Source organism: Magallana gigas, chromosome 1 (genome assembly GCF_963853765.1).
Source record: "Magallana gigas chromosome 1, xbMagGiga1.1, whole genome shotgun sequence".
NCBI lineage: Eukaryota > Metazoa > Mollusca > Bivalvia > Ostreida > Ostreidae > Magallana > Magallana gigas.
The window spans coordinates 64757726-64773854 of NC_088853.1; the positions used below are offsets into that span (position 1 = coordinate 64757726).

Here is a 16129-nt window from a genome sequence, read left to right on the forward strand (position 1 = left end):
ATGAAATCACCCGGTAGTTCATAAACCCAATAATATGTCAGTTTTACTGCCTGTTCCAATAGCAAATGACTGCCGAAAAACCACGATCCTTCTCGGACAGAAGTTTTCTTGTTGCAAAGCCTGCTGCTGCACCGCCACACGATACCGTCCTTACTGTAAGATTTATCTTCAACAAGTTTCACTGTGCCAACGTTACAAGAGTCACATATACCACTAAAGTTCCCCAAATGTCCTAACTCCTGAAGCCAATCAATTAAAAATCGTTTTTCTCGACAAATTTCATACAAATCATCGTAAACAAAAGGCATGATATCTCACTCAGCTGATTCAATGTTTACATTTTCAGAACTGTCAAACTTTTCTTTTTTACGTCACTTACCTCAACCAATCAATAACCTCCAATTAATCACGTGCTTAACAACGTCACGACTTTGGAATGTGAAAAACAGAAACATAGCGAAGGGTTTGTTTTTAAAATGCTTTTGATTTTAATTAATTAACTTCGTTATTAAACGAATTTATTAACATAAAAAAACGACGAGGAATTCAAAAAAGGGTTATTTTTTCATTTTATTGCCGTTTTAGCGAAATTGTCACGCTAAAGCGTGACTCTATTATATAGGAAGAGCACGTGCTACTTCCATGTATTTTTTACGTACCGGTAAAGTGCATTTGTCCCGTTGATTTTTATTGTTTATCTTCTGTTTAAAAGTATATTTTGATTTAGGCCAATTCATATTATTATGTCTCCCCTTTCAAAGGGGAGACATATTGTTTTTGTCGACTTTCTTTTTCTTCTTCTTATTAAGGTTTTCCGCTGGGAGCGGAAAACCTTACTACTATTCTGAAAAATTTTCAAATTTCTTATTATTTTTTTTTTCTTCTAGACGCCAACTTTGATCCTTAATATCTCGCTCGTTTGTTCACCGATTGTTTTGAAATTTTCAGGACTGATAAAATGCCGTATGATGTTGTCGTTGCATATTTTAGTTGAGGAAAATCCCTATCCGGTTTTGAGTTTTTCCCCTTGTAGTAAAATTAAACGACATCTTTTGTCCAGGGGGTTTAGCTTTAACGATGACTGACAGAGTCTCAAAGATGGGCTGGTTTGGAAGCTAATACATTGAATTTGTGCGAGATATATTTTATTTATTATTTAAATTTCAAATAAAAGGGGTGGTATTGATGTTGAAATAAAGGTAAGAAAAAAAATATAAAAAATTCGCGTATTTTCCGTGTTAGTTTTCTACCTGATAAAAATTTGTTATAACATGTATTTTAAAAGTTCTTGGTCTTACTCAGACCTTTCATTCGGTATGCCGAAAAAAGGGCTGGCCCTTATAATTAGGGAGTTAGAGGCGTCCAAAGTTTCTTGTCAATAACTTAAAAAGGAATAAAAATTTTTAATGCATTATTGAAGCAAAGTTGTAAAGAAATTAATTTTGAATCCTTCTATAGTATTCAATTTAATGTTTTCGTAATTTATAGTCAGTTTTTGCAGAAACAATTGTTGTCAGTTTGGTCCATTTTTGTGGGGGTGCGCACGTTTATGAGATTATGAAAGGGCTTCTTGTAATGCACTAACGGATACATGTAGTGCGCAAAAATAATTCCACATAAAATTCCCAAATGTTTTTATTCATATGTACAATTTCATTTCATATAGATGAACCTCTTTGACCTTATTTGTGTTGTTTGTTTCATAACTGTGCCCCTGTCTATATTTAGATGCATTACGAGACTCAGGTAACCGATCGATAGGAGAGTTGCTAGCTGTATTCAGGCCGTCGCCTAGACGATAGTGCATGTGCTTGTGTAGCTGGACGTACACGTTTAACGCCCCACTGTGTTACTGTAACAGAGACATTTTGAATTGTTTCAGTACTGGCATATGTGTTAATAAAATGGTTCCAATACATGGTAATTAAACTCAACTTTTCTACAATACGTATACACGGCCGTCTTATAAAGCACAATGTGTATTACTGACATGACAAATGTACGCTGGCAATTTAAACGAACGCGGGATTGCTCCCGATAGAACAATTCTTTTAAAGCAAAAAAAAAAAAATAAATACTGATTTGCGATGGATATGATATAATTATCATCGTAGAGATCACTTGCAAAACATCTACAAACGAAAATACCAAACAACCTTCAGCAGCAACATATAAATTATTTATTCTATACACAATTCTAAAGAGGTAATTCAATGAATTTTATAAATGCTTTATACTTGTATACATCCGCTATCTTCCATGGAAATTAGTGGCATGGAAAAAATGTTGTTCAATGTTCACCAAATACGCTGTAGCCTTAGCAATCGAAAATAATTAACAAACTGTATATTGATAGATTGACATATCAACAAACATTCAGACCCGCAATGGGTTTTTTTACAAGTTCTATAAAATGTAGACTCAATGACTGAATTCTTTACCGTTTTCCGTGTTGTTTATTTTGAATCACGTGTGTACGTTATGTGTAGCCATATAGATGAACACTTTAACTGTTTAATTTTTAAAAGAAATTGTGTACATGCAGAGCAATGCAATGCTAGGACAATTAAATTTCAACAATGTATATGGTGAGGCCGGTCAGACTGATACTGGTTCTACTTGTTCTACAAATAGCGAATGTAAGACGAAGTATTTGGGTATTATATTTTAAACAAATATAAGTATTGCTTTCTTAAAAGCTTGCATTACTCAACAAAGTATTTTATTGGAATCATTCTTAGTTACCTTAAATGCATATATGTACCGCTCGGTCTGTATCCCGGAAAAATTGACTACCATCCGAAATTTTCATACAAGGGTCTACAGACTTGCAGCTAACATTACCTTTAAAAATACATTTTAGAATTTGCCGCTGTTTATAAATTCATTAAAAAGACGCGCAGAATCAAGTGGTAATATGTCGTTTGATATGGGATTTATGACGTCTATTTATATTGTTTTTATTAAAATTATTTCATTATTTCAAGCTTGTGTGTGGAATGAAATAAGTTTCTCATGTTATACATTTGTATAACATAAAGATGTCCTCTCCCCACTTTTTCTGGCAGCAACTTTATTTTTAAAATTTACATAAAAAATTGAATTATCATGGAGTTGCCCCCCCCCCCCCTCCCCAATCATGAAATTATGAGTGAAATTTTGAAAATTTTGGAAAATTCTAAAAAAAAAAATTCTATTTTTGCTTGTCAAGATTTGTTGGATGAGTTTGCCCCCCCCCCCCCCCCCCCACTTTCAAAAACGATGCTACGTGCTCGGAAATTACTCATTTCTTTATTCCCCTCTTTAATAAACAAAACAAACTAACAAACATAACCGATCCAAATAAATATAATTACATGTATGAAACATAAACTTCAAAAACAAACTACACATTCATCCTTCACCCACAATATTGCCTTTTCGATATTTGTCATCGTTGTAGACCCGTGTAACAATCTGTTACATTATATATGTAAGTAGGTGCTTGCACGACAAAGAACCCCTTGCTGATCTACATTTTCATTAACGCATACAAAGAAAAAATATATTTTGATGTATTTTTGAATTTCTTTTGATGTAAAAAAAAAAGAGAAGAAATTGGTTCTCAGTCTCTCTTTATGCCTGTTTGTTAGCGGTTAATCCAAGTTCATTTTGAATATCCTTTTGTAATTTAAAAAATGCGATGTAAATTTTTTTTCATGCAATATTTCGGATAAAGCAATGAAGAGTTGTTTCTTGAAATTTTATTAGACCATAAAATTGTAAAATGCTAACATTGAAAATTGTGCCCGATTTCTTTCTTTTTTTTAAGGTAAAACTTTGTTGATTTAAAAAATGATTCTTTGAGACAAACAAATTGACATAATCAATAAGAGTTTGACAATCTCTAACTGCAAATCTGTAGCTTTTAGTCAGAAAAAGAATTTGATGGACGACCTAGGACACAGATCGTCCATCCGAATATCTTGAAAATTGCCATTATTTTCGTACGCGGACGCAATACTCACCGACACTAAATGGTTCGTATCTTAAGATTTAACTGCTTTGAAAGGTAATTATATTGGTTTTCTGATAATTATGAACATGAATAATTAAATAAAAATGGTTAAAATTATAGTAAAATTACCGGCATCGGTCTTCTCCGTGCGCGGATCTAGAAGGGGAAGGGTTCCAGACCCCCTCCCCCAGGGAAATTTCTTTCAATTACGTGTACATTATAAACTTACCAAATATGCCTCGGACTTCCCTTGGCAAACTCAAATAACCGTCTGACTTTTCAACCCCCTACCCGGAAAAATTTTCTGATCCGCGCATGTTCCCCCTCCTCGAAATACAAAATTATTCTTCAAAACCCCTTGTAAAATTTCCAGGATCTCCGCATATATACTAAGAGATTTATTGGCGCTTGCGTTCGATAAAAATGCGTGTAAAACGTTTGCCAATGGTCTTTTTACCTTCGTACCGGGCATACATGTAACCACAGTCCCACTCTGTGAATAAAATGCGGCGAATAAAACTAGAGACAACGTGTTAAGATCTGCATTTGCTTATAAACATGTAGTATCATCGTGCAAAATGCACTGTTCTATTTTAAAAAAAAATTTTGACTTTACTTGTAAAATTCGTAATTTTTTCTCACAGTTTATTTCTTACAAAGTTACTTTTTTATTTAGTGATTGACACTTTTAATTTTAGACTTTATATGTGATTTCAAAGAGACAGAGTGTCATGTCTCAAGGACTGTTAATCTCTTAAAACAACATTGTGCAATTATCAGATTTTCATTTCTTGGACATCAAAGACTCATTGATTTTATTTAATTATTTTATATCTGTGAACCTTTCACTCAGCTTACTTATATCATTACCTGTCAATTTATACTCATTGTTAAGATTCTTATAAATAGTTATGTACAATTGTCAATGCACAGTCTGGAAGACAGCGGCCAGCCCCGGCCACGTCCGACTCTCCCAGAGTCTTGAGTCCGGAGGCCACTACTGGCCATATCCGAATTGTTTGTAACATGTCTGTCTGTTAAATTGTTATAATGTTGCCATCGTTGAGTCTCGTCCAATAATGTGGAATCCTGCATCAATTGCCTGTTTATTTCTCTGGAACTGTGTAGTGGTGGACCTTCGGGAATACGGCAAACCTACCCTTCGTTTTAACTTACGGCCCACAGCGCGCCACAACCTTATACCTTATACACTTTACGCCAACATTCCCTCACCCGGTTCGTACTGCACACGACCGATGCAGATCCAGAAGAATTCTCTATCACCGTAAAATCTACGCGGTCACAGAAATATAATACTTTGTTTCTCAGTGTTTACACATCTAATATTGTACTATGGTCAGCTATCAATTTTTTGTAATACGTCACAAGTATGACGCAGCTACGGCGGAAAACCTAATTGTTGCTTGCAACGAGCTCGTCTCTAGTTAAGGTCTTCCGTTTTCAACGGAAGACCTTATTGTTATTGCTGTGTTTCTTTTTCCCTTTTATTTTTTTTTTCTGACGCTTTTTTGTACAAGCGATTTTTTGAAAACGACTTGACCGATTTTCGTGAAAATTGCAGATCTTGTAGATATTGATAAAAACCTTATATATAATTTTTTATTTTAATGACGTCATTTCCGTTCGGGAGATATTGACGTTTTAGTGATTTTTAGAGGGTCATTTTGTCCTGCTATCTCCTCCTAAACGAAAAAAGATATTGAATTTAAATTTTCAGGGATTGTAGACAAAAGATTGTAGATGTGTTTAAAGGCATTTGTGGTTGTCTGGCTTCAAAGGCGTCGAAGCTCGCCTGGACCCGAAAATCGAGTTTAAAAAAACGACGTAATTTTCAATGTTTTTCGTTTTTTATCTCCTTTCCTGAAAATATTTTACCATAACATATAGAGCAAATAAAATTTATATTTACAGGATCTTCCGTTTGATAACAAGAAAAAGGGGCTGGTCCCTTAAATAAGGGGCCAAAAGGGCTCTAAAGTCTTTCTCCCATAGCACTTTACTCCGAAATATTTTGTAATATGTTTATGAAGCAAAAATGTTCATCTTTTACTAATAAAACTATACGTTATAAATTTTTTTTATTATGCGTTACGTAATTAGGGGTTTTAAGGGGCCAAAAATCCAAAACTTCGATCGAATATATCTCAAAAAGGACAAATATTTTGAAAAGCAATATAGAATAAAAGATGCTTAGAATGATGTTTTAAACAATATTCAATCAAAAAATTTTCGTTATCTGGCCCCAATAAGGAGATTAGGTGTCGGCCCCTAAAATGTCCTTTCCCAGATAGCTCTTAAACGGCAAAGAATTTCTAAACACTTGTTGAACAAAATATGTTTAATATCAAAAGAACTTTCGTATGATGCCAAGAAAAAGGGGCTGGCCCTTCAATTTAGGGGCCAAAAGGGCTCTAAAGTCTTTCTTCTATAGCACTTTACTGAGAAATGTTTTGTAATATGTTTAAGAAGCAAAAATGTTCATCTTTCACTAATAAAACTATACATTATAAAAATTTTATTATGCGTTACGTAATTAGGGGTTTTAAGTGGCCAAAAGTCCAAAATTTCGATCGAATATATCTCAAAAAGGACAAATATTTTAAAAAGCAATATAGAATAAAAGATGCTTAGAATGATGTTTTAAACAATATTCAATCATAAAAGTTTCGTTATCTGGCCCCAATAAGGAGATTAGGGGTCGGTCCCTAAAATATCATATCCCAGATAGCTCAAAAACGGCAAAGAATTTCTATTTCAAATTTCATTTCAAGGTCAAATCAGAAAAAACTTTATTGTTCACCTCCTAAATATTCTTTGACAGAAGGACTTCAAACTTTACACAAAGAACAATTATAATACACTGAGGTGTACTATTGATAAATATTTGAGCTTGACCTTGTTTTACTCAAGGTCAACTTGAGAAAAAATAATTCAATTTTGTCTGGGTGGTAACTTGGATACCTTTTGACATTAAGACTTCAATCTTGGAACGTAGGTAGATGGTATTGAGAAGAAGTGCACGCCATCAAAGTTTTTGACCTTGACCTATTTTCTTTTTCAAGGTCAAGCGTTTTATAAAAAATACAGTTTGGACTATAACACAAGACTCCTTAAACATACAAACTTTTAACTTGTTTCATAGATAGATGGTATATAGTCCAGTTGAACCTTACTAAAAAATTTGACCTTGACCTTAAAATTTCATTTCCAGGTCAAATCAGAAAAAACTTTATTGTTCACCTCCTAAATATTCTTTGACAGAAGGACTTCAAACTTTACACAAAGAACAATTTTAATACACTGAGGTGTACTATTGATAAATATTTGACCTTGACCTTGTTTTACTCAAGGTCAACTTGAGAAAAAATAATTAAATTTTGTCTGGGTGGTAACTTGGATACCTTTTGACATTAAGACTTCAATCTTGGAACGTAGGTAGATGGTATTGAGAAGAAGTGCACGCCATCAAAGTTTTTGACCTTGACCTATTTCCTTTTTCAAGGTCAAGCGTTTTATAAAAAATACAGTTTGGACTATAACACAAGACTCCTTAAACATACAAACTTTTAACTTGTTTCATAGATAGATGGTATATAGTCCAGTTGAACCTTACTAAAAAATTTGACCTTGATCTTAAAATTTCATTTCCAGGTCAAATCAGAAAAAACTTTATTGTTCACCTCCTAAATATTCTTTGACAGAAGGACTTCAATCTTTACACAAAGAACAATTTTAATACACTGAGGTGTACTATTGATAAATATTTGACCTTGACCTTGTTTTACTCAAGGTCAACTTGAGAAAAAATAATTCAATTTTGTCTGGGTGGTAACTTGGATACCTTTTGACATTTAGACTTCAATCTTGGAACGTAGGTAGATGGTATTGAGAAGAAGTGCACGCCATCAAAGTTTTTGACCTTGACCTATTTCCTTTTTCAAGGTCAAGCGTTTTATAAAAAATACAGTTTGGACTATAACACAAGACTCCTTAAACATACAAACTTTTAACTTGTTTCATAGATAGATGGTATATAGTCCATTTGAACCTTACTAAAAAATTTGACCTTGACCTTAAAATTTCATTTCCAGGTCAAATCAGAAAAAACTTTATTGTTCACCTCCTAAATATTCTTTGACAGAAGGACTTCAAATTTTACACAAAGAACAATTATAATACACTGAGGTGTACTATTGATAAATATTTGACCTTGACCATGTTTTACTCAAGGTCAACTTGAGAAAAAATAATTAAATTTTGTCTGGGTGGTAACTTGGATACCTTTTGACAATAAGACTTCAAACTTGGAACGTAGGTAGATGGTATTGAGAAAAGTGCACGCCATCAAAGTTTTTGACCTTGACCTATTTTCTTCTTCAAAGTCAAGCGTTTTACAAAAAATATACTCCGGACCATAACACAAGACTCCTTAATCATACAATCTTTTAACTTGTATCATACATAGATGGTATATAGTCCAATTGAACCTTACCAAAATTTTTGACCTTGACCTATAAATTTTGTTTAAGGTCAAATTAGAAAAAAACTTCATTGTTCACCTCCTAAATATTCTTTGGCAGAAGGACTTCAAACTTTACACAAAGAACAATAATAATACACTGAGGTGTACTATTGATTAATATTTGACCTTGACCTTGTTTTACTCAAGGTCAAATTAAGAGAAAATAATTAAATTTTGTCTGGGTGGTAACTTGGATACCTTTTAAGATTAAGGCTTCAAACTTGGAACATAGGTAGATAGTATTGAGAAGGAGTGCACGCCTCCATATTTTTTTACCTCGACCAATCTTGTGTCTCAAGTTAATTCAATTTCTAAATTTTATTATATATGGATGATATCTAACATATAGCTGACTTCATTGTTTTTCACTAATTAAATTTGCCCCATATTACAATCCTTGGGGAAAAGGGGAGACATGTGTTTTTTTGTGTAAATAAACAATACCCACTAGTTGTACAGTGCTTTAGAGAAATATTTTCGATAATTAATGAGAAAAGACAATCAAGCAAAACATAAATGTGTATATTGTTATTTCCCGTCCTTGCGAGGAATAGTATCTAGTAGTATATAAAAAGATTAATCGTTTGAAAAATTCAATGCATACCTTACTGTGCTATTTTCTGTGCTTAATGTTATTTAAGTTAAAGTAACCATTCACCGTTAATATTTTTAATTGATTTCTTTAAAAATAACTTTTTGTAAACTTCATGTTTCATTAAAAATTTATTTCTTGTCGCTATACTGTTTGTTTTTGCTGGCGCTGTGAATATGGTTCAGTAATTGCGTATTTTGAAGAAAAAAATACATTAAATTTCATTTTTAGATACATTATTTAAGGTGCCTCAGTACTCTTTGAAATTTTATTCAATTCAGCGGAAAAGTAATTAAGAGGCTAAAGACTACAAGATAAACATTAATATGTAATTTTCGACAAATTATTCATAAACATGAACAAAAACCTCAGGCGGATTGAAACTTGTGATAAGCGGTTCACTAGCCCGATTCTTTATTCGTTGAGCTATGACGTTATTCAGTCAGTTTGATTATTACAAACAACTTAACAAAATAGTTTAAATAACCATTTTGTGAAGTAGTGTCTTATAAATGTATAATCGTTGGTGTAATGAGCTACGTTGAAAAAACCCAATTAACCATTTAACCCCTCACCTTCACAGACAATGTCGTATTTCCACTCCCCGTTTGATTGACAGTTCATACGTCCTGAACCAGACTGGGAATATCCGTCAGCACACGAGGCGTGTATCCTCCTGTGTATACCAATGGCGTCCTCACGTCGTGTTGTATTCAGATCTATTCCTTTTAGATCGGATATTCCACAATCTTATGAAGAAGGGCACATTTAAAAACCAATAAGTGTTAACTATAGATAAATCAAATCAATATCCTTGGTAAAAACGTATACCTAACGAAGATCAAAAGTATAATCGTATTCCATATGCTGCTTGATTACATATCGACGCTAGGAATATTAAAGGATAGATTATAAGAGGACTTAAAAGAATTTACGACAATGTTATCCGTAAGTCCAGTTTGCAGTGTTTAATATACATGTACCCATTTATATTGAAGAAATGTTGTTTATTCATGTTATTCTAATATTCAGATAAAGATAAACTACGTTTTTTAAAAAAAAAATGACATATATTAAGTTTTTATGCTACTCATATAAATATTAATGTGTACGTTAAACAGAGAAAATTGGTGATATTACCGGACAAAACACATTCAAAGAATTTATCCTCAGAAGATCTTTTGTGTTTACATGTCTCGTTGAGTTGACAGTTCGAGTTTGAACAAGCTCCAGCAAGACCCTACAATAAATGATATTCATTAACGTAATATATAATATATAATAATTAGCTTATTGTAATATTTAAACGTATTAAAGGTATGATTGCAATCTAAAGGTGCCAAACTACTTGCTTTTGTTTTAAAATGTGTATGTTACAGTGTTTTATAGGTTTTAGAGTGATTGTACTTGATAAATGTTTTTCTAACACGTGTCATTTCTTGTAGGATCGTCGATGTCAGTAGATGCGCCCTCGGTCTGAATTTTCATAACACTATTGATAATATTTATAAAAAAATTCTCAGTCCTTAAAGTTGAACTCCACGTAAACAATTTTTTCGAAATTTATCTCTTTCCTGAATTTTGAAAAAAAAGCGTTCATTCCGTTATGCCAATTTAGACTAGCAGCCACTAAGACCGTAACAGGAGCACGTTAAATAACAGTATCAATTTTGTTTATTACGAGTAGGTGAATGCTGTTAACGGCCTTGAAAACAAATTTATGTGTAACAATATCTAAAAAAAATTGTCCGCCTTAATTAAATAACTTTTTAATCTTTTAAATCTACACTTTAAATTATGCTTATTGCGTATTAATTTCTATTCTAAAATTTATTCCTTAAAGATTTAACTTTTCGTCTATTTAAACTTAACCGCGCCTTGCTAAATAGAACTCTTCTGCGCGAGGAGATAAATAAGTTAGCATAAACAAAAACGAAAATAGAAACTTTTCCCGCTAAATTTTCAAGACAAGTTTAAGTCATTATTTAATCATATTTTTCGATACTTTATAATTAATCGACAATGTTCACACTTAGGGATCATGTTTAAGGTAAGCGCTATGCTCGATATTGTTTTTATTTCTTTTTATGTCTATTGTTTATCTGTTTCAATTGTGTTTCGGAACTAATGTTATCTCTTTGATTTTTTATAACATGCTATTATTATTTGTGTATTTCATTCATTATCTTGGACTTTCCAACTAAACATCTTTTAATTAATTTCTAAGGATTTTGATTTTGATTCCTTAGGTATTGTGAACGTGAGTACATCACATAGCCACAAATCTGCTGAGCTATTCCCCTCAACATCACGACGGTGAAAACCAGAGTGTGATACATTTATCAATTTTTATCCGTTAGAATTGGAATGGAGTATATATTTAACAGTCAGGATGTTTTGACTAATGAGCAATAAAAAGCATTATAACCATAAAAAAATATTTGATAATTTGAAAACATAAAAGAACAACGTTGCTTGCAATAGTTATAATAGTTATAGTCAGTCAACCATATCGGTGAGTTAAAGGCAATTAAAAAAAATGCGTCCATAAAGCATACATAATACATAGAAATCACTGATGCAGCAATACAGCTTTTTGAGATCAGTAATACAGCTACATTAAAAGGTATAGAACATCGGCTTCTCAAATGGATTTAACATTGTATTTAACTGAGGTTTACCTTTATGTATTTATTGTATTGCGTGAGTCGCATTCATATTAATGTTCAGAAAACTAAGTTAACTCTTACTATTTATTAGGTAAGTTACTGACCGACTGCAGAAATATATCTGGTTGATCGATCTCATAGACGGTGAGGCTTCACCTAGTATGTGCTTTGTTTTCCCGGTATTCAAGTGAGACACTTATTCACAATCAAAGTACTGAAAGTACTGATAGGCGGAAGCATGATTGCAAATTTTCAATGTCATAGTGTAATTATAACTATTTTCTTTTTAAAAATTAGTTTGATAACATAAAACACTATTCTAATAATTATGTCAATTAAGGTATATACATGTAGTAAATGTGGAAATACTCTGTTACTGCACCAGATTAGTCTGGATCATGCCTTAAAGAAAGATTCAATGAGAAGAGCAATTTAAACATCAAAACATTTGTTTTGTGAACAGTTGATACTTATATGCAAGCTGAACTTACAGGAATAGATTTTCATTTATTATGCTGATTTATTAAAAATGTTCATTTTGATATCAAAATGATGAAAGAATATTATAGAATTAGAATTTAGTAAACTGAACTTCTGAAACTGTAGCATTTTATTTTTTACAATAATGTTTCACAAAAATGCATAAGTTACATTTGTACATCGGAAAAGCAGCAATGGTCGACAATCTTTGAAACGTTGCTATTCGCGTCCAAGCAGTAGTTTGAATGTGGTTTTGTATCAGATCTTGATATACCTGGCCCTTCAGGTGAACAAACCATTAAGGCATCTAACATGACATCCAACAAGTCTGAAATTCCAGGACCTTCAGGTCTTTGTCCATCTGCAAACCCTCATCTACTATCACAGGAAGATATACCTGGTACATTTAGATTCAACACTTCAGAGTATGTGACCTTTCATAGATCAGATGGTGACACACTTCCTGATCTGAATGAATTTTTTGGTACACTGTCAGGTCAATGCAAGTTACAATGCCTGATGGAACGCAAGAAGAGGTTATCTACAGTATTGACCTCAATGACAGTGGCATTGTTCAGTTAAACCTCAATAATCTAGAGATTGTGTCGGATGAGGTCCTTATAAGAGTCCATAAGGGACATGCCTTAAGGGAACTGCTAGAGACATTTTCCAGCACATTATTGTTACCAAACAGCAGAATCAAAATCCAGATGATCCTTTCAAATGGCTCGGTTGAACTAGCGCAGGATGAAGGTGGTAAAACAAGGGACTGCTTGGGAAGATTATAAAATATGGATTTACAGAATTTGGAAATTTCCCCGTCTTCATAGCTCTTCCATTTATGGAATACTGCATCGTAGGAGAAGCGAAAGCAGACTTAAAAGATATCAGTTCATCTGAAACGAACTTGAATAATTTATAAAATAAAACTCAAACACGTTTGTTAGGATGTGGAGCGCTCTGAAGCGCAGTTTACTTATTCATGAAAATGCACAAGTTTTCTTCTTTATCTTCATTCCTACAAAATAAAACAATATTTTAACATATTCCAATAATAATTCCAAAAGCAAGGGCGGGTGAGTGGGAATTCAGTTATCTGCACTGAAAAGAGCCTTCAAATGACTATATAATTTTTCGCGCTAACATCGGTTAGTTAAAACCCGTGCAATGAATATTTAAATGTCACCTGAAAATGTGACCAACAACTAACCAATAGATTATAGGTGTAAATAAACAAGAACACGTGTTATTCGATCCTTAAATAAATACATTTATTCGTTCCACTCAAACGAACATAAATTATTTATAAAATAAAACACAAACACGTATGTTAGGATGTGAGGCGCCCTGAAGTGCAGTTTACTTTTTTCGAAAGACAAAGGAGAGTGATAAAATGACTTGCATGTGAAAATTTAAGTACCAGTCCACATAAGAATCAGACAATATAAATATTATATACAACCTAGCAAAAAAAACTTCTTCTTTTAATGAATTATAAAGATATTGTTAAAAATATGACATTCTGAAAAATTTACTTTGATTTTTTAACTAAATACAATACAAGGGCTTTTTGAAATTTGCCATATTTACCGAATAACTCCATAGAGTACTGTGTTAACTGAGTGAACTGTCTTGAGGTAAACCAATTTGCTGGTTAGTTTCAATTGTGTTTATAAAAAGTATTAATCATATGCTTTCTTATTTATTCACAATTTAAATGGGTTTTCTGTTCTGTAAAAATTGGGAGGCATTTAAGTCCTGGAAGTCAAAATATAACTTGAGTTTAAATTACGCAGATTTTAAAATAAAACAAAGTGTAAAAATCAAAATTTCCATGCGTGGTTTAATAAGCGAGTTATCCGCCGTCAAAGTTGTTGATTTTCGCACCTGCTCAAAACCAATCAGCGCAACTTCCGGTTTTACTATAAATAGAGAAAATAGGCGTGACGTCACAACACAGCTTTTTCAAAGATGGCCAACAGAAGCGATTCCAGTATTTCCTCGTCCGATAGTGTCCTCCACATGTCGTCTGAAGAAAGTGTTCATGAAGCCCCCCAGAACATCCAGCCTTACAGATTTGAGCCAGAAGCAAGCAGTTCCGACGAATCGGACGACTCCAGAGGAGACAATCCCGAGGATGATATCGTCGACAAAGTCGGAAATACGGACTTGTACGGCATTTTTGACATGTGAAAACTTTGTTTATAAATAATATGAAACAATTTGAAACCTAAGCCCTTAATTTGAAATAAAATACGTTTCAAATACGGCTAATTACCCATATTATAAATCTACACAATTAACCAAAATGGCGAATTTACCGATCGACGGCAAGTTACTACAGATGTATATTATAAAAATTCTACTTATTTAATAATAACTAAGGAATCTGTAATTTTATCAATATAAGAGTCAATATTATTCAATATTTTTTGATAAACTTTAGCTCCAACATTGATCAAATCTCGTATTTATGTTCTTGATTGACCTGTTTTATTTACACATTCACCTGATATTAATAGTGGCATTTTTTTTTGGGGGGGGGGGGGGGTTGACACATCCGTATACTTTATTTTTTTATTACACCCAATTAGGTGCAAGTGCAACTGTTGTACAGTTATGCCCACTGCAAAGGAAAGCATCTGCTGCCAAGAAGTACAACAGATCGATGCCAAAAGGGGATCTATTCATCAGTTGACCTGTATAACTCGGCACCCAGGGTTTGGACCAGTTAGTCTGGACGAGTATGTACTCGAGACAGCGTACTACCAGTACAGATCCCAGTATGGAGAATTAAGAACAACCACAGAAGAGTAAGTTGTATAAATGTAGCATTTATTTCATACAAATATTGATTGAGGTTTCATCAACTTGTACTCATAAATATGCTTTTTTTATTACAGAAGAAATAGGTACACAGCCTATCGCCGTCTTGTTCGGTGGTGTTGGGGCTATTTAGGAAGAAACGTCCGTGTTCCCCTACCTGCATGTGCAGTGACCAAGATTAGTCAGACTTTTCAGTCCAACCAGTACAGAGGATTCCAAGACCCAGAATAAGTAAGTAAAACAAAAATAAACATATTAAATAAATTAGTAATAAGAAAGCATCAGTTACATAAAAATTTGAGTACAATAAGTAAACAGATTATATGCATCCAGGAACGGGACGTGGACCCTGCTTTCATGTTCCCATATATACAAAAGGGGAGGGTTAAAGCAACATCAAATGGGGGGGGGGGGGTGAACAAGACATACAAAATGACTGAGAACAGTAGTTGAGTTTACACATCAAATATACATCTATATGATGGTGAATCAAACTTATATACAGTCACAACATTTCTTACACTGTTGTCTCTCTGCCTGCAAATCTTGACTGGAAGTGAAGTATGGCATCTTCTTTTTCATGATGGATGAACCCGCTGCACAATGGAGGTAGCTGTACAGCTGGCAAACAGGGAACCGGATCATCACTGGCTCCTTTTACGGCAGATAGCGTCTCCTGCATAAGGGTTGATGTATATCCTGAAATAAAGTGGGCGATATAAACAAGCTGTACATAATAAACTGTTTGATTTTGCATTTATGTCAAAATAAAAGTATATAAACCTGACACACTGTTGTTTGATTACTAATAAGTCATACATCCGAAGATAAATGTGCTTATCATAAGTTGGATCAACACTCTTCTTTCGCACACTGTAGTCCCCATGCTTGAACTTTGGAAATGAAATCTTGTATTGCAAGTCACCCTCTTTAGTTGACAAAAAAACAAAAACGTATCACCGAGTCCGTCTTAAGCTTAATGCCAAAGATGGGATGGCAGGTGGCATTTATCAGCCGGCAAC

At 33.4% G+C, this 16129-nt stretch overlaps 1 protein-coding gene across 1 annotated transcript; it reads left to right on the forward strand.

Annotated features, from left to right (window-relative positions):
• The first annotated feature begins 14838 nt into the window (after positions 1-14838).
• Positions 14839-15465, forward strand: LOC105318283 (uncharacterized). The gene is made up of 2 exons (XM_066080163.1): positions 14839-15094; positions 15185-15465. The coding sequence occupies exons 1-2, from the start codon at positions 14901-14903 to the stop codon at positions 15336-15338; spliced, it is 348 nt and encodes a 115-aa protein (XP_065936235.1). The 5' UTR covers positions 14839-14900; the 3' UTR covers positions 15339-15465.
• Positions 15466-16129: the final 664 nt, after the last annotated feature.

What these genes read in the sequence shown, in the direction of transcription:
- LOC105318283 (XM_066080163.1), top strand. Translation starts at nt 14,901, where the DNA reads ATGCCCACTGCAAAGGAAAGCATCTGCTGCCAAGAAGTACAACAGATC. An exon ending in TTAAGAACAACCACAGAAGA is followed by an intron (nt 15,095 to 15,184) that starts GTAAGTTGTATA and finishes TTTTTATTACAG; the next exon opens with AAGAAATAGGTACACAGCCT.